Here is a 23913-nt window from a genome sequence, read left to right on the forward strand (position 1 = left end):
AGCACTGCCCCTGCTCCACATATGTTCTCCCCGTGCACGTGTGCCTGACCAGAGCCACATGCAAAGCTATGGAAATAGGCACTAATACGCAAATGCACACAAATGTGTAGCATCTGCCACCGAGGCAGCTGTACACAGGCAGACACCCCTCACCTGAGCATATAAAGTTGTGCTAAAGTGCAGTTAGACCACCAGGAAGCCAAGTGTGAGGTGCGACAAAGACACGCAGCCATGCCCAGCCAAGGCTTTGAGAGAAGACTTCCTCCCCTCCTTGGCTTGACTAGCTTTAAGACTGGCAATGTTTTTGCAAAAGCTTGGCGAGCAGTATGCTTGGCAGGGCCTCTGAATGTTTTAAATATGATGGGATTTATGTAGTTTAATTTACTCTGAACTGAAACAGTGGTTTCCCAGTCTTTCACAGTGTTTTGCAGTGCCCTTGCATGCTGGGAGGCAAGCAGCTGTCTCACGACAGGAGGGGTCCCTGGCAGGATTAGTCCTCACAGGGGCTGTGAAGGTGCTGCTCAGGGACCTGTGCTCCTCACCAGCCCCTTTACAGCCACGGCTGCAGCACAACTGAGCAGCAGAAGCATTCGGTTTTGCTCCTGCAGGAACCCAGTTGGTAAGTGGTGTGGGATCCTTTCCAAGGGCAGGACGAGGTAACTGCTGCTGCTCCCTGGGTTGGATTGGGAGCTTTTGCTCCTGGAGCTTTCAACCCATCACAAGCTCTTATATCCATGGGAAGGTGTGAAGCAGAGTTGAGTGTTGGAGTAACCCCTCAGGCACTTGCACGGCCTCGGGGTGAAGGAATGAAGCTGTGTGATGGGCTGTGAGGAGAAGAGAGGAGTCACATGCAGGAAGTAATAGGATTTCAATGGAAATGTAATGCTGGAGCTGTCTGCACTGCCTCCTCCACAGGCGTGCAGCACAGCAGGTCTCCAGTGTGCTCTCCCAGGTGAGAAGGTGCCGCTCTAATCCCCCACCCTGAGGTAATTTTAAGAGATAGCTAAAAAAACACACAAAAGTGAGGATCCCGATGGTTGTCCTCACCTGTGCCAGAAGCACCTGTAGTCCAGAGTCAGGGATTCTGGTTCTGGCACTAAGGTTTGTCTTCGCTGTTTCTGCCCTCAAGTTTCTTTTCTAAGCTGCTTGCCATCTTAGCTGCTGCATGACATGGGGACCTCTGCATCTCTCTAAGTGAACCTTTAAGGCTTTGTACCCTCTACCAATCAGCTCTGAGTGGATCCCAGAATATGCATGAACCAGTTCCGTCCATGTCAGTGGTTAATGGTAATACCAACCCACGGACAGGATTAATTAATGGGTGTTTTCGAGGCACAGTGAGGCTTTGGAGAGCCCTGGAGAGGAACAGAGAAGTGTATTATTGAGTTACTTTATTGTAATGATTTTCCCGGTCAGTGAGGGGAACAGGTCATGTTCCAGCCAGCGCTAACACCTCAGTTGGCAGCTGCACTGAAGAATTCCTGTCCGGCTCGTGATGCTTTCTGCTGTGGGTGTCTATCCAGCTGTGTACCTCAGGCAGCTCTTGCACTGCTTATTTCCCCTGTGGCAGCTTCTAGGAGGATGCAGGGAGTCATAACAACTCCCTTAGAGCAGACTCACCTGCTGTGGGATCCCCTGGGCTCAGGAGGGCTCCCTGGTGTTCATGTGTCACTCCAGGTCCGAAGCCAGAGTAAACCTTGGAAATACAGTTCTCAAAGCACCTTCCTTCCCAAGACCCAGCTTAGTCTCAGAGCTCTTCTCCTCCTGGGCTTGAACTGGGAGCACTCTGTTGACCCCAGCAGCCTCTTCTGTCTGACACAGGACACTGAACTGAAGGACGTGACTGTGGTCTTGTTTGTGCTGAGCTCTCCTGCTCACTCCACACCTAACAAAGCTGACAGTATATTGCCACTTTTATTGGCCTGGCTGGCAATTTTTCAGGTGCTAGGTGTGTTTATGATTACCAATGTCACACCTCAATTAGGAATGGGGAGAGGGATTTTAAACATACCCACACTTTACACTTCTTCCTCTGGCCTCTCCAGCTGGAAAGGGACGGTGCAATGCGTGGCCTGAATTCCCAAACTGGTTGGTGGCATTTGCACTCAGCCTTGAGGGAGCTGGGCAGCCTGGCACGGGGAATTGCCTGGCTCAGCAGTGCCACGTTGCCGAGCTGTCCCTGCTGCCTCTTGTTTTTCACGACTATCTGTGCCTGTGTGTGTGCACTTGGAAGTTTAATAGCAGCAATAGCTGCTTTTGTCGGAGATGATATGCAGGCCATAAAACTCATTTGCCATTCTTTTTTTTTTTTCCCCCCGGCTGAGATATGAAAGCTGTGGAAAAGGCTCCAAAGCCTGTTGGCTATTTCAGATGAAGGTTATATAAGGAATATGAAAAGAATGCGTTTCATAGTGGCCAGGAGACCTAAAAATACCACTTTCACAGATCTTTGCTTGGACATTGTGAAAAGATCTTGCAGCTGGAGATACTGCTCTCCAGGAAATCATCCTTAGTCTAGTTTCCGAGCACAGAAGAGGACAGTAAAAACCTCTTGTGTCCAAAAACAACGTAAGGAAGTTGTTTCTTAAAGGCCGATACAAGCTGTCAGGTCAGCCATCTCCTGTGATGTGGGACATTGCCTGTGGGCTCCAGGGAGCCCAGCAGGGTAAAACCCAGCCCAGGAGTGGCAAAACCCGTGTCTCGTGGTGATGCCAGGCTCCAGTGATGGAAGAGGTGATGATCGGGACTAAGGATGACACTCGAGGACGGGGTTGTCTCTGGGGCAGGTTGTGGGTTTTTTACCAAGTGAGCTGAATCTAGCAATAAGAAACCTCTTGTAGGGACTGCAATGATTTAAGATTAACCAGGTAAAGGGCAACCTTGATAGAGCAGTTCATGGGAAGGAATCCAGGAGAATTTATTGCTTCAAAGATTTGATATTGCATATATGGAGTTTTTAGGGCATATACCCCTGTAAACCAATTGTGGGTCACAGGGCTCTTGTGGCAGGTAGAGAAGTCCTGGATTTTACTCCACATTAAAGAGAAGGAACTAACTTCTCTTCCTTCTCTTGACTGGACTAACAACTCGGTTGCTCTGTATGTGCTGGGATAGGACATGTGCTGCAACTGCCTTTGCTGACCTGTTCATTAATGATGGCATCGGGGCTCTGGATGGTCATGGGTGCACGCAAATTGAGGACACGCTATCTGAGCTCTGTCCCATTATCCCGGGTCCTCAGCCCCAGAGTGGAGGCTCTAAGTGCCGGCTCCACATGGTCCTCACACGCAGCTCAGAATCTCACCCCTGCACCTCACACCCGCTGACAGTTTTCGCCAGCATGACTGTCACTGGAAAGCCACTGGATGTGCAAGGAGGGTCACAGCGTGAGTAGCAGGGTCGGAAATCAGGCTGCTTCTTAAGCCTCATAGCTGGGATGAGACTGCCCGGCTCATTTCGCATTGAAGGTGGGAGATGGGGGAATGTGAGGGGCATCTGCTGCAGATTGAGGTGGCAAATGCTGAATGTTGTTCCTCCCCAGGTACCTAATCTTTACAGCCATCTAGACCTCTCTCCGCTCTTCCTGTTATCTTCCTGGGCATGCCATAGCTGAGGGCAGGCTCCTGTGATCAGAAGTGCAGCTCATTAAGACTCTTCTCTAATTGTCAGTGTATTTCTTCACCTTTACAACCAGTGACAAATTGACTTTCACTTGATCATCTTATTGTGCCCCATAGGCTCAGGCTGCCTTTGGCTGCCCCTGCTGCAAGCAGTAGGTTGGCTGTGTGGGAACCAAAGCAGAGTCGTCACCCCAAAGTGCTCAGAAACTACCTTTGAAATATAAGAGGGACTTAAAAATGAACATACTCGAAATGCTAAGAACATATTTTGACTTCCTTTGCTTGGCTTTCAGAGCATGATTACTTCAAGTCTTTAAGCATCCTGGAATCATGAAAACAAATATTTATTCTTCATGTTTGTTTTTCTTTTAATGAAAATTGGGATTGTCATTCAGTCTTATGATTCCAGCACACATGGCTTCAGGACAGGCACCAGCTTACAGGAGGCTCACCAGGAAATAGTGACAGCTGGCAACGGCATCAAACACTTGTTTGGGCTTTTTCGATACGCATGTGCTTTGTGCTCAGACCAACAGGGAGGTGAGCCCCTTGATTTAAAATAAATCCTCCCAGAAGAAAGAAATCCATCTGTCTGGGAAAAGTTAGAAAATATTTTTGCATTTATTTCTTTTCTTTTTAATGAATACAAACTCCAGTGAAGAAATATTCCTCTGTTTTCATTGGAAGGCAGTAACCAGCAAAAACTGATGTACAGTATCAAGGAATGCTTGGTGCAAATGGACCAAAAAGGATTCCCCACAGAGTATGTCTATGTGCAGGAAAAAAAGGTGCTGCAGGTGGAAAAGACAGCCTGGTTATTATGGGTTTTTTTGCATTTAATCTCCCAATTATAAATAATCAATGTGATTTACAAAATAGTTTACAGAAAATGATTGGATTCATCATTGCAATAAATTACTCAGTATGATGCCACCAGCGTTGAGAGACGATACAACACTTCCAACACCATCAGCGCAAGGCGAGGTGTTTCATTTTTGCATTGGCAATCAAGGGACAGACCTGCAGCTCCTCTGGCTCAGATTTGTCCCCCCCAGGGACCTCCCAGCAGCTGTGCTTCCACCAGCTTCACCAGTTCCGCCAGCACCCCACATGGTCCGTGCTTAGTTAGACCTGCTGTTGGCTTGCGCTGCCAGAACTGACTCAGGCCTGACGCCGTGCAGGGCTCTGCGAGCCCCAGCCCTGCCGGCACCCGGGGAGGCGAGCGCCGGGCGCGGGACGGCTCCTTTCCTGGTTCCAGCTGTAAAACAAAGGTCAGACCTGCGGGGTTTTGGCACAGGGAGGCGCAGAGAAATGGGGACTGTGGTGAGGAGGGTGCGGAGCCAAGGCTGGGGCAGACCCAATGGGCTTGGGCGAGACAGGGTCTGTCCTTGACCTCTGTCGTTCTTCTCTGCAGGACTTGAAGCATTGTGTTTTTGAGGCTGCTGCCCTCAAACCCTCTGAGGTCTGAAGGAGCCATAATGAATTCTTATTGTGTTATGAAGACCTATAAATCTGTTATCAGCCACTCTAAGCTGAAGGAGTGGCACTGGTCTGGACAAGTAGATTATGTGGCATATCTTAGCATTAAAGCTGGATCTGAACTGAGATCCTGGCTTACAATGCTCCCAGCACTTGGGCAGCCCAAGACCTTGGTCCAACAGATGAGGCTCAGGCTCTTCTCACCCTCATAGATCGCTCCCACTCATACGTCCTTCCCCCACTCTTCCTTCCAAACAGGCATCCAGTGATCTTCTGACTGCTGAGAAGCAATAGTGCGAGCAGTGATATTTTTGGCAGTGCTGCTCACCGCCAGCCTGTACAGGAGTGGCCCTGTTCCATTAGCCAAAATCTCCTGAGTCCTGTGGTCCCCCAACTTCTCAGTCCAAGCAGCAAGGAGGCAGTATGTGGTGTAAGGGAAGGATTTGGCAGTGGTTGCTTCTCTGAGCCTTGTGGTGGGAGGGCGGTCATGGCACAGAAATAACAAAACCCCTCAAAAGGCAGAAGGATCCAAATAGTGGAGAATCCTCGTGGGCCAGACTTTGCCCCAGTATCAGCTGAAAAGATTTGTTAGACGTGGCTTGGGGGGTTAGTTTGCTGGAGGGTGACACCATGCAAAAACCTGGGACTAGCCAAGGCTGAGGAGTGGTTCTGCCAGTGCTGCCGGGGCAAAACCAGCGTTCTTTACCTGCTGTGATGCTCCCGGGGGAGCTTCCATCTCCTTCAAGTTTGGCTGGTTTGGGGACTTATCTGGGGAGCTGGTGTAGCTGGGGGGGAAGCCCTCCATTCCCACAGCACAGAGAATTGCTTGTTCGCAGGGTCTGGTGTGCGCTGAACCAACACTGAGGGGTGGCAATGGGGAACAGCACTGTCCCCAGCCAGTCACTGCAGCCGCCCCACAGTGGGAGGCAGAAATCTGGCCCTTCTTACAAGGACAGAGGGTTTTAGTAAGGCTTCAACCTTAGTTCTGGGACTTGGGGCTGTCTGTGGCATGTGCTGCCTGTGGCCGCAAGGAGACAGCTTTTGGTGGTGGTGGACTAGTCCAACAAGCAAGTCCGTGTGTTTGCACCCAAGGACCTCTGGATGGCTTCTATTTTCACAGTGACAGAGCTAATTCGGGCTTTCCTTGCACACGGTCTTCTAATCGAGGCCAGCGGGTCTGCAGATTGCTAGATGACCTCCTGTTTCGTGATGGCGGGTTGCGGGATGGAGGTGGGCTGTTTGGCCACGGTGGCAATGGCTCCAGGCAGCAGCTTATATTGCTCTGGCCCTGAGCCTGCAGGTGGAGATGGCTGTGGAGTTTCTGGAGTAGCTACAGAAAGAGAAATAAAATTAGAAGACTTGACAGCACTGGGATCTCTCCTCAGTTGTGCCAGGTTCAGGTCTAGGCAAAGCAAAGGCTTTGTGTTTGCTGCAAGGCAGCCCAGACACACAGCACAGTTAGATGCCCTGAAGAACCATAATAACAAACACCAAATGAGGGGAGCTACTGGCATTTTGATCTATATTGGCCACTTTTTTTGTCAGCTGAGGTCATTTCAGCCTGAATTCCCAAGTGGTGGTCCCATGTGGTGGGGGTGGTGGCCCAGATTCTCCTGTGTTGTTGCAGAGGGCAAAGTGAGGTGTGTCTGAACCATTCAAGGGAAGCGGAGCCTTTCCACTGATTTCAGCAGACGCTGGGTGGAATCATCCATCCCCATGTTTAAGGGCTGTGTAAAAGCTACAGTCTGCCAGGGAACATCTTGTTGAATCAGTTAATCTAACCTAATCTAATCTAACCCAACCCACCTCCCTTTTTGTCTTTTACCTCTTTCCGCATAGGAGTTTCTCACACACTCATTATCAGATACTCTGCCTTGGATAGAAATTTCCTTGCAAGGCAGAAACTACCTCCACAGGCATGATGGAAAGCTCTGGGTTTCTCTTGGGAGCTCCACGTCTGGCAATACTCACACATCTGCCCATTGTGCATCTGAGGAGGCATTGTGTTGGCCACAATGACATTTGTTCCCAGGTTCTCCTGGATCAGATGAGGGTGCAGGGGGTGGTGAGCATGCGGCGTTTCACTTGATGAGCCTAAAAACATATGACATTAGTCGCCATGATGACAGAAGAAGACAGTTCTGATAGCCAGACCCGCTGCACCAAATTGTCCAAGGCTTTGTGCATGATCAGCTTGTGCATGTGTGATTGGAGCACACCCTTCCCGTCGTCCTCCGTGGATGCCTTGGGCTCACTAACCCCTGCATTTCCCCTTACACAGGATTGTATTCCTCTCCTCCTGAGTCACACCTCCACGTAAAGCATAGCACAGTGGAAATTTTTCATTTTCTTTTGTCCCATTAGATGCTCCCTGTAGAATATCTGGGTCACTCTTTCAACCTGAGCTTTCAGACCTTTTTGTTTTGATGACTCCCTTCTGACACAGAGCAAGATTAGTGAGATGGCCGGCTGGGGGAGTTTGGGGGTCGCACAGTAAAGCTTGTCTGCATGCAGAGGGCTGGGGACACCTCTGTCACTAGATGCACAGCTAATGCATCTCTCCAGGTGAGCAGAAATGAAGGACCCTTTGTTATTACTGCCAGTGATGGGGGAGATGATTTTGTGTGAGTCAAGGGCTGACCTGCATACAGGCTGTCTCCACCTTTTTCAGGTAGGAAGTGATGGTTATGGAGGCTGTCAAGGTGATCAGATAATAGGACCCTCAGGTACTCACCTCCCAACAGCATCTCCTGCAGCAGGTTGTCGATCTTAGCCATGCCAAAGAGCTTCACAAACTGGATCTGCTCTATCATCTGCCAGGTGATGCTCTGCAGCACGGGCAGCAGCAGCAGCAGCTCCCCGAAGCGGCCCCGCGAGTCGTACTGCCGGTCGTTGATGTAGTCCTCCAGGCTGACCTGCACCTGGTACCGCATCCGCTTGATCTTGGAGGGGTCACTCAGTCCTTTGGCATCTGAAACAACGCACAGAGCGAACTGTCCAGGCTGCTTCCCTAGGAACCACCCTTCAGGAATGGCATGGAGTCCCGGCGCAGGCTGGGGTGAGCTGGATCTGATTTTCTATTGTCTGCTGTAATGGACATTTTTTTCTCCACGTAGACTGACTTCTCCCCTCCCTCTAAGAACACTTTGGCCCAGAGAAGAGACAAGGGGCATTTCCACAACTTGGGGCCAGTATTAGTCAGCATAACCCAGACTAGTCCCCTCTGATGGTAACCCACAGCAGGCTGGAGCATACCTGGGTCAAAGAAGATGATGGCTTTCAGGCAGGCATATTCATGATCATCTATCTGCAGCTCCTGGAAGGGGAGGACCAGCTCGTCCAGGATGCGGACGGCCACGCGATTCACCTCCACCAGTGCAGGGCAGTTCCGTGGGATGATGTGGTCATTTCCTTTGGAGAAGCAGCACAGAGACCGTCGCCTTGTCATTGCCCAAGACTTCTCAAGGGTGCCAAGGAGTTCAAAACCCAAGTAACCAACACTGAAATAATCTTGAATGTGGAAGACTTAAGAAGATCCTCCTTCTGCCCCTTCCTGGGCTCAGCCCACCAGAAATGCTGATCTGTGTTGCCAGAGCAGCCTCTCCTTACTCAGGACTCACTCAAGCGAGGACAAGCTGAGCAAGGAGCGAGAGCCTTTTCCTCAGTCACACCACAGCCTGCTCACACAAACTGGAGGACACTGTGAATGTTCATAGTCCCCCAACTTTGCCACGTGTGCCACATTTGCCTTGATGTGAATGTCAGCCAGGCCTATTTGTACCCAGAGGTTTTGCTCGGCTCACTAAAATACAGAAGAGATCAAGCCATCCTCCTGCAAAAATTATCCCCACAAACATTGAACCACCCTCTCCTTCATCCCAGCAGGAAAGCCTCGCAGAAGCAGATGGGCCAGGAGCAGAAGCACACTCTTACCTAGCAGCAAGACATCCTTGAACACCATGGACCTCTTGGCAACTCCCAATAACAGGTGTTCCCCTGCGTGTGCTCGCAGCAGCGCTACCTGCAAGGGCAGGGAAAAGTTATTTGGGTGATGCAGAGACAAGGCTGTGATTTCATGTAAGCAAGAGGGAAAGCACATCATTCCTATACTGCACTCAGGGGTTGGGAGTGAGAGCCCCTCTCCAGTCGCAGCCAGAGAAAGAGGTCAAAAAATGGTTTGTTCCTGTGTGTAAAGGGCAATAAATCCAGCAGAACCAGTAGGTAATAACACCTGAAACATCTCATATTCATGGCACATGTCATGAGCAAGACCGCACCAGACTGTCCCAGGACCTCAGCAGTGGGCTGTTTGCAGACAAGGCAACTTCTTCCAGGTGCAGAACTGGGGACCGTGCTCCAGCCTGGGAAGTGGGGAGGAGTACGATCCGCCGCCGTGGATGGTTCCTGGCCCCCTGGGCTGTGAGCACTTGGGCCGGGGAAGCCAAAAGGATGCTTTTCTGCCCTGATGTTAATGATTGAAGTGTTTCATTTTACACCCTCCAGTGGGCCCTGAGAATGTTCTGAATCTTTTGCCCTCCTTCGGTTAAAAATTTCAGAGATTTGGGCAGAAACAGAGTTAACGATTGGACAGCCTGACACAGAGGCTTCTTAATGTCCAGCCAGGAGCCTCTGCTGGAGAAAACAATCATTAAACATTAATGGAGAGATTCTGAAAAGTGTGGCCTGATGGGAATGGTCTCCTTTTCCAGTGTGCTATCCCTCAGCACCTGACAAAGCCAAGAGAAGTCCTACCCTACCAGAAATACCAGGAGAGTGTCACCTGAAGAAGAGGGCTCTGGTTAGAAAAGATGCTGATGTCTGAGAGGGGGATTATTTTTTTGCAGAGAATGAAAAAGAGTTATGCAAAATAAGCAGAGCGGAGGTCCTCGCAAAAAAAACACACATGCAAGATGCTGGGGAACCTTTATCTGTATGCCAAAATCCAGCCTCTCTCTGTCGCTGTGCAAACATGGGCGGATGTGTCAGCCGAGCTGCTTGTTGTTACCAGAGCTGCACAAACTGAGCTTTGCTGTCTGATGGAACTTTGAGAAGGATGGAAAAACCGTGTGTCCCAAGGGGGAGCAAAGCCTTCACATAGAAATTTCCTGCCTGATGCAAATTCAAGAAAGCTCATTTTGGTACAACCATTTTTGTTTCTGTAAAATTTGCTTGTTTGAGCAGGGTTAAAGTAAATTACTTCAGCAACACAAAACCGTCTCATTTGATATTAGTTCTTGCAGTGATCAACCTGAGATATACATCATTCCATTCTGAACTAGGATAAATACAAAAGTTGTAACACAACAAAGTAGATCTTTAAGTTTGAAATGAAGTGGCTTTGCCTCACCAAACCTGGTACTTTGACATTTTGTTGAAGGGAGAAGAATGAAGGGTTAGATATGACCTTTCCTATAAAAATGTTGGCAGAGATGATTCATTCTCAGGGAACATTTTAATGGCAATGTAACAGCACTTCCTAACGTTAAATGTTCCCATTAGACACGTCTTGACTGGCTCTCATGCCCCTTGGGCAGCTGCCTTGCAGGTGGTTCTGTTCATTCCTGCTCCCTGGCATTTCTGACCTTCCTCCTGCACTCCCCTGAGTATCTGCTGCCTCTGTTCTCACGCCGTCCTTCGACAACACGGATGTCCTGAATTGATTAGTATTAATGCAGTGCAGTCTTTCCTCTCAAGCGCTTTGGGACAGTTTGGGAACTGCTCGTGATGGGGGATGGCTGGGTAGAACAGAAGATCCGTTTCGGTCGAGACGAGCCTGCGGAGCGTGCTGAGAGCAGCCTCTCCCCTGCGGGAAGGCAGGGTTCAAACAACAGCATCTTTAGGCTTTGTTTTCTTCTTTAAGAAATTTTGTGGACCCATGATTGTAAAATGAACTCACATGGAAACTTCTGTAGTTTGCAGAGTTATTACCCGGGTTTACTGCCTCTGTTCCAGATGGCACAAGGATGCAGTGGGTTATGCAGAGCGGCCCTGAGCCTCCACTGGGCTGCAGCATGTTTACTGTGTAAATGTCGTTTGCCACTGGAGTCCCTTCTGGTTTTCATCATTTTTGACTTGTATTTGCCATAGGAGTTTAACAGATTTCTTACTATTTTAAAAAACAGAGCACTTGCACACAATAGAAAAGAAGGTAACATGCTCCTGTGTTAACAGCATTGAATTTCCCAGGGCTCCGTGCTGCTGGGTGATTATCAAAGAGCTCAAATTTAGGATTTAGGGGGTTAGATCAGCTGCATACTCTCACCTGCTGGATATCATTTTTCTTCATGATATAAAAATTACGTCTAGGTCAATAGGGCTGCAGACTGATCCTGGCTGAAGAGAACACTTGCTGGTTTTGTGACTGTACACTGGGCAGGTTGGAAATGAACATTCCTCTCTGTGACAGGACCATGCTGGCCACTGCCAGAAGTGCTGTCCCTTCCCACTGGATCCTCCCCACCATGCACACGTGCTGTTCAAGGCTGGGCACACCTCGTGTCCTGCAATGTCTGCTGCAGACCTCCGAAATTTAGACTTACACAGGAGACATCTCCTTGTATGCCTCTGAGGCTGCCCAAGATCCTGCAGTATGGTTTTACAGAGGATTTCAAACTCACTGTGCTTATCCTGGTTATGGAATCAGCAAATGTCATTTTAGTAATTTGTGTTCAATGCAAATATATTTCTGATTTTTAGCTCTGAAGAGAGATTTTCTTGTTGCCTTGGGAGCAAACTAGTGTTTAATTTCAGTAATTCCACACCAGGAGAATGGAAACAAACATGTCCCTAGGTAAGAAGCAGAAAGAAAGAGGGACAGGCAGATTTTGTTTTAAGCCTTGAGCAGATCTTAGGCTAGAAATCTGTTCTACTAAGTCTGATTACCCCAAGTATTTCGATAGCGCTTCAGGTTTTCAAAGTGCTGCACAAACTATAATTAACAAATAATTGACTGGGAGACCCATGCAGAATGCACACCTGATTATGTACCTAATTTCAGCTCAGGGTTATCACGACTGTGCTCATCGACTGATTAGCTGCACATACAAATGGCCTGTGCTGGCATTGTATGGATGCCGTTCCCAATCAGTCTCAGCGGTCAGGATAACAGAGCGAACAATGCACATTTGCTTTGAAGGTCTCAGCTGCCTGGCTCTCGTTCTGCTCCCCGCTGCCTTCGCCGGGGCAGAGTGAGGTGGGGTGGCTGGGGGGGACTCGCCTGGTCATCCAAGGGCAGCTCACAGAAGGCAGGGATGTACTTGGCCCACTCCACCAGCACCAGCAGCTGCTGCTTCATGGATTCACACACATCGGAGATGTTGGCGATCTTCTTTCCTCGGATGTCTCCGTTGAGCACAGGAACTGGGGATGATATCTGGAAGGTGAAACAGGGTCCTTCAGCTTTCAGTGCCATGGAGGAAACACAGACAGGGAAATCCCCAGCCCATGGGTTGTACTGGTGCAGACTCCAGCATCAATAATTACTCTTTTCTCCTGCACACCCATCCCACAGCATATGTGTCCTGCACAACTCATTTAAATTGAGATCAACCTGGGGACCTGTGAACATGAAATGCTTCAGAGCTGAGGGTGTCGATCATCTTGGTAAACTCCTGACTTGAATAGGCTGGAAAGAACAGAACAAATGTTTCTAAAGCCAAGGTCTTCCTCCCACTGAACATATATGCCCAGTCAAGATCCAGGAGGGAACAGAGGGACTTGTGGAGCAGCCAGCCTCATCAGTAACAAGGACACGTCCACCCAGTGCTGCTGCACAAGCTACTTGGTCCCACCAAAGGGCAGAGAACTGCTCCCCTGTCACCCTGCTCCAGAGGCTCTGCTTCTCCTGTCTGAGGCAGCACGAGCACAAGGAGGGACCATTTCCTTTGCAAAGGACAACCCTGACAAATCTGCAGGTCACACAGAGCTGGAAAGAACATCTCCTGCAAACCAGGCACCCAGCTCCTACCCTGTTCTCACGCATAGCTGCTCACCCAGCTCACCAAAAAATTTGCCCTTAGTCACTACTTTATCCTCGTGCTTCTGTGAGCAATTAACTCAAGCCCATTGCTGCCCTCCGCCTGCCCTCGCTGCTCTTGGACAATATCAGCTCTTCCTTCCCTGTTCCTGCCAGCATTTTCAGCTTGAACTCTGCCGGCCTCCCCAAGGAAATGGAGTTCAAATGTCACCTGCATGTTGTTTTTTCAAGTTGCATTACCTGGAAGCTTTCCAGCTCTTCAGCTATTATTGAATAAATAAGATTGTAAAAATCTCACCATGTATTACCCTAATCAGAGAGCCCGGAAGGCTTAGCAAATAAATAAAGACCTCTGAGTGAGTGACCTGAGATCTTGAAGAAAGCAGCTCCTCAGCAGTATCTTGTTCTAATTAGCCAGGCACATAAAAGTTACCAATTACCACGCTGGAGCCTGCCTTGTTTAATGAATCCCTCTGTGCTCTGTGGGAGACCAGGGGCTCCCCTGTGTTTGTCGATGGTTGTAGTTTTTACCAGCACACCCTGCTCCAGACTTACATATGGTCCCAGTGCAGGACTCCCGGAAATGTCCTTCCCTTGTCGATCTGGTGACTTGAGACCTCTTTATCTCACACCTCTGGGAGCAGCACTGATATTATTTTTATAGGGTCTATAAATATATTAGGGCCTGCGTAGGATGAGGTGAGACGTGGGATGAGATTGGATATGCTGCTTGTGTACAGGATTGGCCTGTAGCCCTTCTGGCGTGTCCTCTCCACGGGGAAGTGGACCTTGCAGCCTGAGCCCAAGCCTGGAGCCCAGGGCATGTCCTGTCCTGTCCTGTCCTGTCCTGGAGCATCTCCCTTGACAGCCTTCAGGGTAATGTGTCCCATGAAGCAAGGAAGAACATGGACTGGCAACTCATATCCCTCTTCTGCCCGTGGGAATGGGGAATTTCAAGCAAACCCTGAAAATAATAACTGATTTCTTGTGAAACTGTGTGGGAAGCCAGAATCCAAAGTTCCTAAGAGCTGATGGGGAAGGGAGGCTCATGGGAGGCCAACCGCTCAGCTGGCTTAGGTGGTTGCAGGTCCTTGGGTTTCAATGATTCTACCCTATTTTCTTCCAGCTCTCCAGCCTTCATGTGTCCCATCAAAGCAGAACAGATTGTTGCCTATCATTACAACTGAGTTCTGGACCAAGGAGCATTAAAGGGATGGTTTCAGGTAACAAATGCCTTTGAAAAAGCAGTGTTGAGTTGGCAGGTAGGTTACTTAGAAAAGAGGTGGTAATTCGAAGACAAAATACTGACCAGGTAGTGCCTCATGCTTTTGTATTTGCCAAAGAAGAAAGGTTACCTGTTGTGCCAGGACTTCTGCCTGCAGCAAAACATTGATGGAGGGCAAGCTGCTGTCTTCATAACTTGATCTCCGGGTGCTGATTCGGTCCCGTTCATTTTGTACAGCTGCAAGAGAGGATTTTGGCTGAGCTGCAGGTCATTCATGGTGATGAACACCAAAAGCTAGCGCTGACTTTTGACGTTCCCCTTCGCAGTGCTTGGGAGCATGTCCATAGCTGCAGTTTCACGGCTCCCCTGCCTGGCAGGGCAGAGGTGCAGCGGTGTCTGGGTTGTGACGGGATGCCTGTGAGAGCTGGCTACGGCTGGTGGTTCTGATTTCACATTCACTTTGTTAGGCTTTCCTGGGACAGGGTCATTTCAGAGCCCACACACCTAGTTCAGAGCCTGTGGGTTTCAATGGGAAGGTTTCCTTTCAAAGGGTCTGGCTCTTAAGTGTTTGAATTTCAAGATACAGGGTCTGAAACAGTGGCTATGCTCATGCATGCAGCCCAAAGCTTATGAGTGAAATAGAGGAGTCGAGCATCTGCATGGCTGCTTTGTCTGTCCGCATGACCTCTGTGAGCTCCGTTTGGGAAGCTCTTGCACTGGATAGGTGCAGTTGGAAAACTTTTGTTTAAGTTACAGTAAGGAAAGAAGTGCAGAGCAGCTCCTGCTGCTCTATCCAGAGCAACAACGTTCTTTTATCCCTTATTGTAAAGACAGTCCCAGGACAGGTTTGACCTCAGCGTGCTTCCCTGCTTGGTCTAGTCTCGAAGACCTGGGCTTTGAGTCTGGAGGTGGCAGCAGCCAGAGCAGAAGCCGTAGTGCTGAGGGGGGGATTTGCCTCTCTGCCACGAGGCTGTGAGCTGGCCACAACTCACCACGGCCATGCCAAAGCCATCTGCTCAAATAAGGTATTGATCGATGGCAGAGGAGACAGAACAGTCCCTGCCTTACGCTGGTGGCTCTCTGGATTGATACGTTCTCAATGTATAAATCCACCTGATAAAAAGCAATAATGAGGCTGGGCCAGATGAAAAGCCCTGCAGTCAGCGGCTGTAAATAGGAGCTCTCAAGGTTATGCTGCTTGTTATCAGTAGCAGGCCCCCGAGTTCAGTCACGCCATGATGTTTTCCAAATGTTTGCTCAGTATTAGCTGGTCATGCACCTAATGTAACTTCTATTGAATATTAACAGACAGCAGCAAAGCTTTGGGTATAGGATGAGTGGGCACTACGGGGAGAAGGGGATTCCTATGTTCTTCAGGAAAAGTCAAGCCAAGCAATACCTCATCTTCTTTAACACGGAAGAAATGTTCCTGCCTGGAGGTGCAGGCCAGTGTTCCTGGGCAAGCTTCCCGGGTACCACTGGTACTTCCCTGCTGTCTTCAAGGACCCCTTTTCTCCTAAGTTTCTCTTTAAGGGAGTGTGAAATGGAGAGAGCACAGGGTTTGATTTCTCTACATGGAACAACAGGGCCAAATGCCTCCTGGTTGTCCCTTTGCAGCCATCAGTGGGGTGAGCTCTGCGAGGTGCTGGCAGCTCCTCTGGGCTGGTCCGGGCAGTTTGTCCCTCCACCGGCACTGGGACCACCAGCAGGACCACAGCAGCCCCAGTTTCCTTGCCACTGTGAGTGCTGCTGAGAACCAAGCAGGGCTACAGAAGGGTGAATCCTGTCCTGTCGTGTCTGAGTCATGGGGACCTGGCAGGGCTGCAGAGAGGCCGGGGGTTCGTGGGGTGAGCCTGTGCCATGCTGGGGGTGGGTATCGGTTTGTTTCATGCGGAGTTATATAGCCAAAATGCTCCACCTTACTCTGCGTCCTTTCTGCTGTGGCTGATGTATCAGATAAAACTAAGCTCTCTGCAGAAGGCCAGCAGAACGTGTACGCACATTATGAGAAAAAGGGGCAAAATGACAGTTGGACCTTTGCTGGATTCACCCACCCAGCTGTGGCTTTAGCGGTGACTCTGGGGCAACAGCACTTGAAGCAGTTTTCCCAAAGTGTTAACAAATTTCCAGGCCTTCTTTGAAGTTTCTGCTTCTCACTGATGTTGAGAAGTGTTCTGAAATTGCTCGGATGCCCCAGCTATGTGGGAGCACAGGTGACGTGTGTCAGTGAGAGTGAGCTGTAGAGCCCTGGGTGTGACGAGTGTGTGCAAGCAGGGGCAGTTCTGAGACACAGCATGGCCCTGCAGTGCTATCCTGGGCTTGTCCTTGCTGGCATTTTAGAGGTGCCCTGAGAAGGGGCCCTGACATTGAATTTGGGAGCAGGCAGGGCCCCTATGCCTTGCCCTGAACTGTTGGGACGATGGCTGCTTGCAAGGACTTTGCACAGGTGGGAACGGGCAGGCTGGGCACATGCAGGGCTCATGACTGGAGGCCAGAACCCTCCCTAAGCTCTCCTGCAATGGGATCTGGATCTGTGCCCAGGAGAGCGCTGCGGAGGGACGACGGGGCTGGGATGGCTGGTGAGTGTGCACATGGCAGGGACTGGCCTTGGGCTGCGAGGGCTTCCTCACACAGATGCAGGCAGCGTGATGGCTGCTGGGGGGAGCGCGGGGAAGCCACAGCGTCACCCACCTTCCTTCTTCATTCCTGCTCGGAAGCACTTCTTAAGCCTGCAGTATCGGCACTGGTTTCTTTTGTCTTTGTCTACCACACACTGCCTGTTAAACCTGTGAAGAAAGAGAGGTGTGAGGAGCAGCAAGACTGAGCCTGAGGCAGGACAAGACAGAGTGCTAGGCTCCAGGCTACGCTCGGAGCAGGTTCTCAGAGGCTCAGCCTTAAAAAGGAGCCCCAGCCCATGCCATTTCCACGCTTACTTTAGCCTGAAGTTTCTTCTTTGCACTGAACATCTCAGCCCTCTGCTCTGCCTCTGGATGTTCAATAGGGGTGGGCCAGAGCTGGCAGTCGCATGCAAGAGCTCAGGCTGCTGGTCTTACCACTGGACACAGGATCCTCATAATGGATTAACAAGCCCCAGAGAAGTTACAAGTGTGAGCCAGGAGGGTCAGAGCCCTGTTGATAAACTCCTTTGTAAGTTAGATCCCAATTAGAAAGGAGGAAGAATGCATTTATTCTGAATAAAAAATGGGTAGAAGGTTGTTCTGGAGCTAGCAAAGTTAAGAAGTGGGTTTAAGTCCCTGTATGTCTCCAGGGCTGTTTTTGGGATTCAGGCAGGTTGCTTCTGACCTCTGGGCAGTATCGCTGGTGTGCAAACAGCCCTGCAGCCAGCTGTGCTTCAGAGAGGAGCCAGGAAGCAACCAGCTCCTTCCCTCTACACTCATATCACCAAATCCGTCACACATGGCGGGGCAAACTCTGTGTGTGTGGCTCTTGCATGCAGCACAAGCCTGGTCACCATTTGCAGCATGAATTTCACTTGTAAATTCGGTCTAATTTACTGCTGATTGATCGAGCTCACAAAGTAAAGGCACGTGGAGCTGGGAAGGGGCTCCCAGCTGTGCCCAGTTCTGTAGCTTTTGAAAAGGCTTGTTTCTTCCTCTCCTCTCCTCTCCTCTCCTCTCCTCTCCTCTCCTCTCCTCTCCTCTCCTCTCCTCTCCTCTCCTCTCCTCTCCTCTCCTCTCCTCTCCTCTCCTCTCCTCTCCTCTCCTCTCCTCTCCTCTCCTCTCCTCTCCTCTCCTCTCCTCTCCTCTCCTCTCCTCTCCTCCCCTCCCCTCCCCTCCCCTCCCCTCCCCTCCCCTCCCCTCCCCTCCCCTCCCCTCCCCTCCCCTCCCCTCCCCTCCCCTCCCCTCCCCTCCCCTCCCCTCCCCTCCCCTCCCCTCCCCTCTCTCCCCAGTCTTCAAAGAACTGGGCACCTTGGCTTTTCCCACTGGAGCTGTGGGGAGGGGGCTCCCTGGGCAGCCAGTCTCAGTAGCACTGGGGTGCCAGCAACAATGTGCTCTCACATGCTCTCATAAACCTGGGGTTTCTTTCTGTCACTCTGATTTTAGAGTCATGTTGCTGTTCACACTCACTCATAAATCCAGAGTGACTTAGAGACTCTGAGCTGAGGATTCCTCGGTCTCCTCTGCGACTCTCTATGTGTGTGTTGCTCAGAGCAGGGAGCAGGCAGGTCCCAGGCACCGGTGGCATGGGACAGCTGTGGGCTGCCACCACCCACACAAGCTGCAGCGCATGAGCTGCAGGAGCAACACGGGTGCCTCATCCTCAAAGATGTGCACACTACACTTGCCCAACTTGTTGCTCCTTAAATGTTTTTTTTAATCATGTAACAAGGAGTGACAGCATTTTAGGTACATGGCAGAGGCACTTTGTGATGGAGAAGGGGTGGGAGGCCACTGAAGTGCCCCAGGGAGGGAGCAGGGTTTGCGCTGCTCTCAAGGTGCTCAGCTCCTGCAACAGGGCTTCCCCCCAGCAGCACCGTGCTTGCTGGGCACATCCATGGTTGGCCATATCCATTTGCAAGAACATGTGTTTGGCCCCTAAAGAATGGGCTAAGACCTCCCAGGGTCTTTCCCAGGTGATCACTGGAGGGCAGTCGCAGAGCAAGAGTGGTCTCTGACCCTTCGCAGCTGGGGGGTGAGGTAAGGGAAGGTGGTGGAGGATACAGGAAGGATGAAGATGAAGGACCATGCTGCTGCACTTACAGGGCTTTGCCTTTCAGCTGCCAGGGACTGCTTTGCCTCATCCACATGACTCTGTCCCCTCTGTCCTTACCTGCAGGAGTACATGTGGTTCTTGCGGACACTCCTCCTGAAGAAGCCTTTGCAGCCATCGCAGCTGGAAGCCCCGTAATGCTTCCCTGTGGCGCGGTCCCCGCAGATGGCACACAGCGCGCTCACCCCGATGCTGTTGGAAGTGTTGAGGTTGGCTGCTTCTGATGGAGATGTGTCTGCTTGGGGAAGGACATGGGAAGAAGACAGTGAGGCAGACAGAATTTCCTAACTTGGTTTCCAGTGGGAGACTTGGTTTTCAGAGGAACCAGGCAGCTGCAGCAGGCTGAGCAGCAGGAGCAGCTCAGAGAGGTGTGTAAGGGGTGGTGGGTGCTCTGAGTGTCTAAGTCATTGCATTTTGAGTGTGCAAAAGCCCCTGGTGTGCCAGGGTGAGACAGCTCTTTCTAAAGGCCTGACTCCAGCAGTGCCTTCAGACTAAGCAGAAACCTGTTTGCAGGAGTCACAGGGCAGAGCCAAAATTCCTCAGGGATTTGCTGATGCTTTGGGCTGCAGTAGCGTGGCCAGAGAAAAAGTTGGCCCAGAGCTAAAGCTGAAGCTCAGGGTGAGAGGCTGATTTATTAGAGAAGTGTTTGTGTTATTTCTCCAAAAGAGCACAGGACAGCCCTAAGCAGACACTCAGAGAAACAAGGTGAGCAGCTCCCTTTGCTGGAGAGCCTCTGCCAGGCATGGAGCTCCAGCCTGCGCAATGGTTCTTCAGGAGAACAAGACTTCAAGTGCATGATAAACTCCAGTTACTTCAGCTGTAAAAATCATGTGGACAAACACTATCCATGAAGGGAAGGACCGATCAAGCTAATTCAGAAAGAAAGAAAGGGTGACGCTGTAGCATGGAGGACGCTGTGTGCTGGATATCTTCCACAGCTGAGACTGAGTCCTTGTAGACCAGGGTGGGGGCTGGCACCTGCAGGGCTTTTTTGGGAGGATGGGGAATTGCAGCAGTCTCTGTAGGAAAGGGCACCTGAAAGTCTTGAAACCACACAAGCCTCACACTAAAGCCCCTGCAGCAAGCAAGCCAAACAAACCTCAAGGCTGAAGGGATCAGCCCTTAATTCAGCTGATCTAATTGTCCCCTCCCATGCACATTTTCGTGGATCAGCACAGGCACATTCCCCTGCCTCAGTGGAAGTCCCAGCAGCAAATGATACCCAGGATCTACAAAGTCATAGAAACCTGCTGGGATTTTAATACCTGAGCCTACCAGCCCCTGGTCTCTGGGTTTGGCAGGGACACAGTTAATGTTCACCCCGGGAGGGCCGCAGCTGCTCCCACTTGGCACCCAGCAGAAAGGGGGCTGGGTGCTACAAAAGGTCTCGTCCCAAGAGGGTTCCTTTTGGTTGCTGGAGTGTGGGTGCTGGGGGAGGCCTGAGCATGGCTGCCTGGGGCAGGGATACAATTTTAGCATTTATTTTGCAGAGAAAGGAGTATTGCAGCAGTTGCTGCACAGCTTCCTCATGCCATCCCTTGGCATGAGTAAGCTGGAGTGGACCCTGTGATCCCTGGCAGTGAGCTGGCACAGGGAAACCTCAATGCAACCCCCTCCCTGGCTCTGGCAGCAGCTTTCCTTTCCCTGTCTGCTTTCTGTCTTTCCAGTTCCTTATACCTCTCTGATATTTCTCTCCCCAGGCGGTTCGCTGCCTCTTTATGTCCTTGCCTGGCACATCCTGTCCCACAGCTACATTTCTGTGCTTGTAAAGCTCCTCTCTCCACTACCAAAGCCCTGAACTCCTCCCCAGCCCGCTCCAGTCACCTCTCATCCCTGCAAGCAGCTTGCCTCCAGAAACCTCCTTCCTCCGAATGCATCCTGAGGGCTTGGCTAGATGAAAGCCATTCCAGAAGGGAAGTCAGATCTCCAGTTTCAGCGAAACACAGGACTTGCACAAGAGAGGAAGAGATGATCTGCTTGTAATCGCATTATTTGTGTATCTGTGGCAGCCCAGGTAAATCCCTTTTTAGCAGTATATTGTGCTGTTCTCAGGTGAACATAGAACAGGAAAACTGGCATCATTATTGAAACAATTACAACATCTTTTGTCTAATAGCCAACTGAAATGAAATTATTGCCCAGTGGATAATTTTCCAATTAAGTATATTTTGTAGTGCCAGAAATGTGGGCTTCTGGCTGCTACAGTGAAGTGGGTGTAGTGAGATTGATTTGGAATTCAGGTAAATAGAAGGAAGAAGAAATACTACTTAAAATTTGAGATCTCACTTAGATACTTGTGTTAGGAGGACAGGAGCACCTCAAGAGGTCCCCAAGCCTGTCTGGGAACACGGGATGCGTTTGGTCTGTGACAGCAGCAAATTTGGTCACTGCTGAGCTGGGCAGGGCAGGGACTGAGCTCTCCTGCTGTCCTCGGCCAGAAAAGGAGGCAGAGGTTGTGCAGGCAGCTGCTGGGGTGTCAAAGCAGCCCTTGGTCTGGGTTTGGGCAGAGGAGGAGCCGAGGTGCTGACTCATCCACCCCTAGGGCATATTTCACGTTTCACCTGATCTCATCATATAAAATTATCGTGTCCCTCTGCCCCGTGGAGCCTGGAGGTTGGGGGGGCTGAGTCACAGGCCCTCATGCAGGAGCTTCAGTGTAATGGGTGGGAGAGGGACACGGGGGCAGGGGGGCAAGACCCGGGCTTGTTCTAGCGGGTCCAGATAGGCATTGATGGAGCCCGGCGGGGCTGCTCTCAGCACTGAGACCCCTGGGTGCAGAGAAGGAGCTGAGGCCCAGGGTGGCAGGGGATTATTGCACATCAGAGTCACTTCGGCACTGCGGTGTCACATCTGTGATGGGGCAGAGCTGTGACCCAGAGGAGACCTGCACAGGCTGTGAGGGGGGAGCCCGCCTGTGCCCCAACAGCCTGGGTGACACAGCAGGCAGGAGAGGGCTTCAGGGGGTCACTTCTGCAGTGTGCTTCGTTTAGTCATTAACCTCGTATTTAGAGAGACTTTAGGGGAGACTTGGAGAAGAATCTCCTGTTATCTCTGAGCATTTAATCACCAAGACTCCTTGGTCCCCAAATAGGTGGGCCAGGATTGCAATTCTTGGTGGGTTAAGTGTGATCCCACCCTCCTGAGGGGATGAGAACCCTTGTCTATTCTCACCAGGTTTCCTTGCCCCTCTTCTCAGGGGCTGAGCCTCCCAGCCCTGCAACATTCCCAGGGAAGGGGATCCCACCCTGCACCCCAGCATTGCCCTGGGAAAAGGCCTCAGGACATTGCTTGAATCACTTTTTGCAGTGATTTCCACCCTTGACAGGCACTAAATGGCTTTCTGCTCCAGCAAAACCTGGTTCCAGCCGCTGCTGGGATGGGACTGGCTCTGCTCTGGAGCCGTGGGGTCGGTCTGCCCGGTGAGCCATCAGCGGCTTGTCGCTCAGAGACTTTTGGTTGCTCTTTTCTCTTAGTTGGGGTCTGGGGGTGGTGAGACCCACCCATGCTCAGCCCCAGCCCTGGTCCCGTGGGGGCTGAATGTCCCGTGGGGACCTCTCATCGCCCTCAGCTCCTGGTGTGTGCCCGTTACCGAGGTGTCCGGGTTGCAGGGCACCATCCTGCCTGCGCCAAGCACAGCATTGCTCCACCACCTCTATTTCTCCCCAGGGGAAGCTGAAACCCACCAATGAGCTGCTGGGACCCCCTGGCTGACACCCATTCTGTGCCCCAGCCCTTCCTGGTGGCATTTTGGCTGCTGCCCCATGGACTTCTCATCCTGCAGCCCCCAGTTCATCCCACAGCAGAGGAGAGAAGATGGAGGGGACTTACCATTGCCCATAGCCAGCACCTGCATGTTCTCGAACTCCAGAGTGGTGTACGCCGGGTCTAACGCTGCACTATAATCTGCCATCTCCATGTCTATTAGGGCTTTGGAAAGGCGCATTATCATCAGCAAACACGGGCCAGATTGTACCGATTCCCTTGTCCGAGGCTATTGGCCCTTCTGCCTCCCTCTGCCTTCGCTGCGTCCCCTATCTGTTGTCTTTTATTTCAAATATTTCTCTGAAAGGATTTGCTGAGCCTCAAGGCCTATACTCCCCAGAGGGGTGGAGGCAGGAGGCAGGGGGTTAATCTTTAATCATCTCACCCACTGCCAAACGCTGCTAAGCTCTTTTTTTTTTTTTGGTGGAGCAGCAGTGATTCTTGTTGACTGTTTATTATTGAATCGCGAGGCATTTTGCTGATCCCGGCTCCAGGGCGCAGGCAGGACTGCGGGAGCAGACACTCATCGAGGAGGGCACACCTTCCTTCCCGGGCTATTGACCTTGATGCTGGGCTGCTGGTGTTGGTCTTAATTGTACCTGGATTGGAAAACTTTGAAAAAGCCCCGCCAGGAGAACAAGATTGCTCTTCACTTCTGTCTTTGCCTTCCGCTCTACACCGCTGGTTGCCTTCTCTCCCTGGTTTTCCCTTCTCTTGCTCCCTCTATCCCTTCCACGCCTTCTTCTTTTTCTCCCTCCCCATCAGAGAAGGTCAGCACCTGCCTGGCAATTTACACGTTGCTATGCGAAGTAACAATGTATGACTCCTTTTACTTCCCCATAAACAGAGTTTTACTGAGGCTGAATGCCCTATAAACAGATCCTGCTCTGCAGCCATGCCCAAACAACAAGCGGGGCTGGGGGGTGGCATGAGCATCCCGGGCATCACTGGGGCTGCTCCTGTCCCACCACTGGAGCCACCCTGTGCCAGCCACCCCCCAACCTTGGGTTTTGACTGACGTGTCTTAAAATTTTCGTTAGGTGTTTTACAGAACAGCAGAGCTTTACTCTGCAGCAGGAGTTTTCCTTCTGGGGATGCAGGTACTGTCAGGTCTCTGCTAC

At 51.0% G+C, this 23913-nt stretch overlaps 1 protein-coding gene across 2 annotated transcripts; it reads right to left on the minus strand.

Moving 5' to 3' along the window:
* Window positions 1-4217: 4217 nt before the first annotated feature.
* Window positions 4218-23178, minus strand: HNF4A (hepatocyte nuclear factor 4 alpha). Of its 2 annotated transcripts, none has more exons than XM_065849782.2 (10): window positions 22859-23178; window positions 19091-19265; window positions 16991-17085; window positions 14430-14536; window positions 12316-12471; window positions 9033-9120; window positions 8355-8510; window positions 7834-8070; window positions 7071-7193; window positions 4218-6429 (listed from the first exon to the last, which is right to left on the minus strand). In XM_065849782.2, the coding sequence occupies exons 1-10, from the start codon at window positions 22977-22979 to the stop codon at window positions 6287-6289; spliced, it is 1401 nt and encodes a 466-aa protein (XP_065705854.1). In that variant the 5' UTR covers window positions 22980-23178; the 3' UTR covers window positions 4218-6286. The 2 variants fall into 2 exon arrangements, with proteins under 2 accessions (XP_065705854.1, XP_065705853.1); XM_065849781.2 differs by having other exon boundaries at window positions 19091-19268.
* Window positions 23179-23913: the final 735 nt, after the last annotated feature.

This window comes from Patagioenas fasciata, chromosome 16 (genome assembly GCF_037038585.1).
Source record: "Patagioenas fasciata isolate bPatFas1 chromosome 16, bPatFas1.hap1, whole genome shotgun sequence".
NCBI classification, from domain to species: domain Eukaryota; kingdom Metazoa; phylum Chordata; class Aves; order Columbiformes; family Columbidae; genus Patagioenas; species Patagioenas fasciata.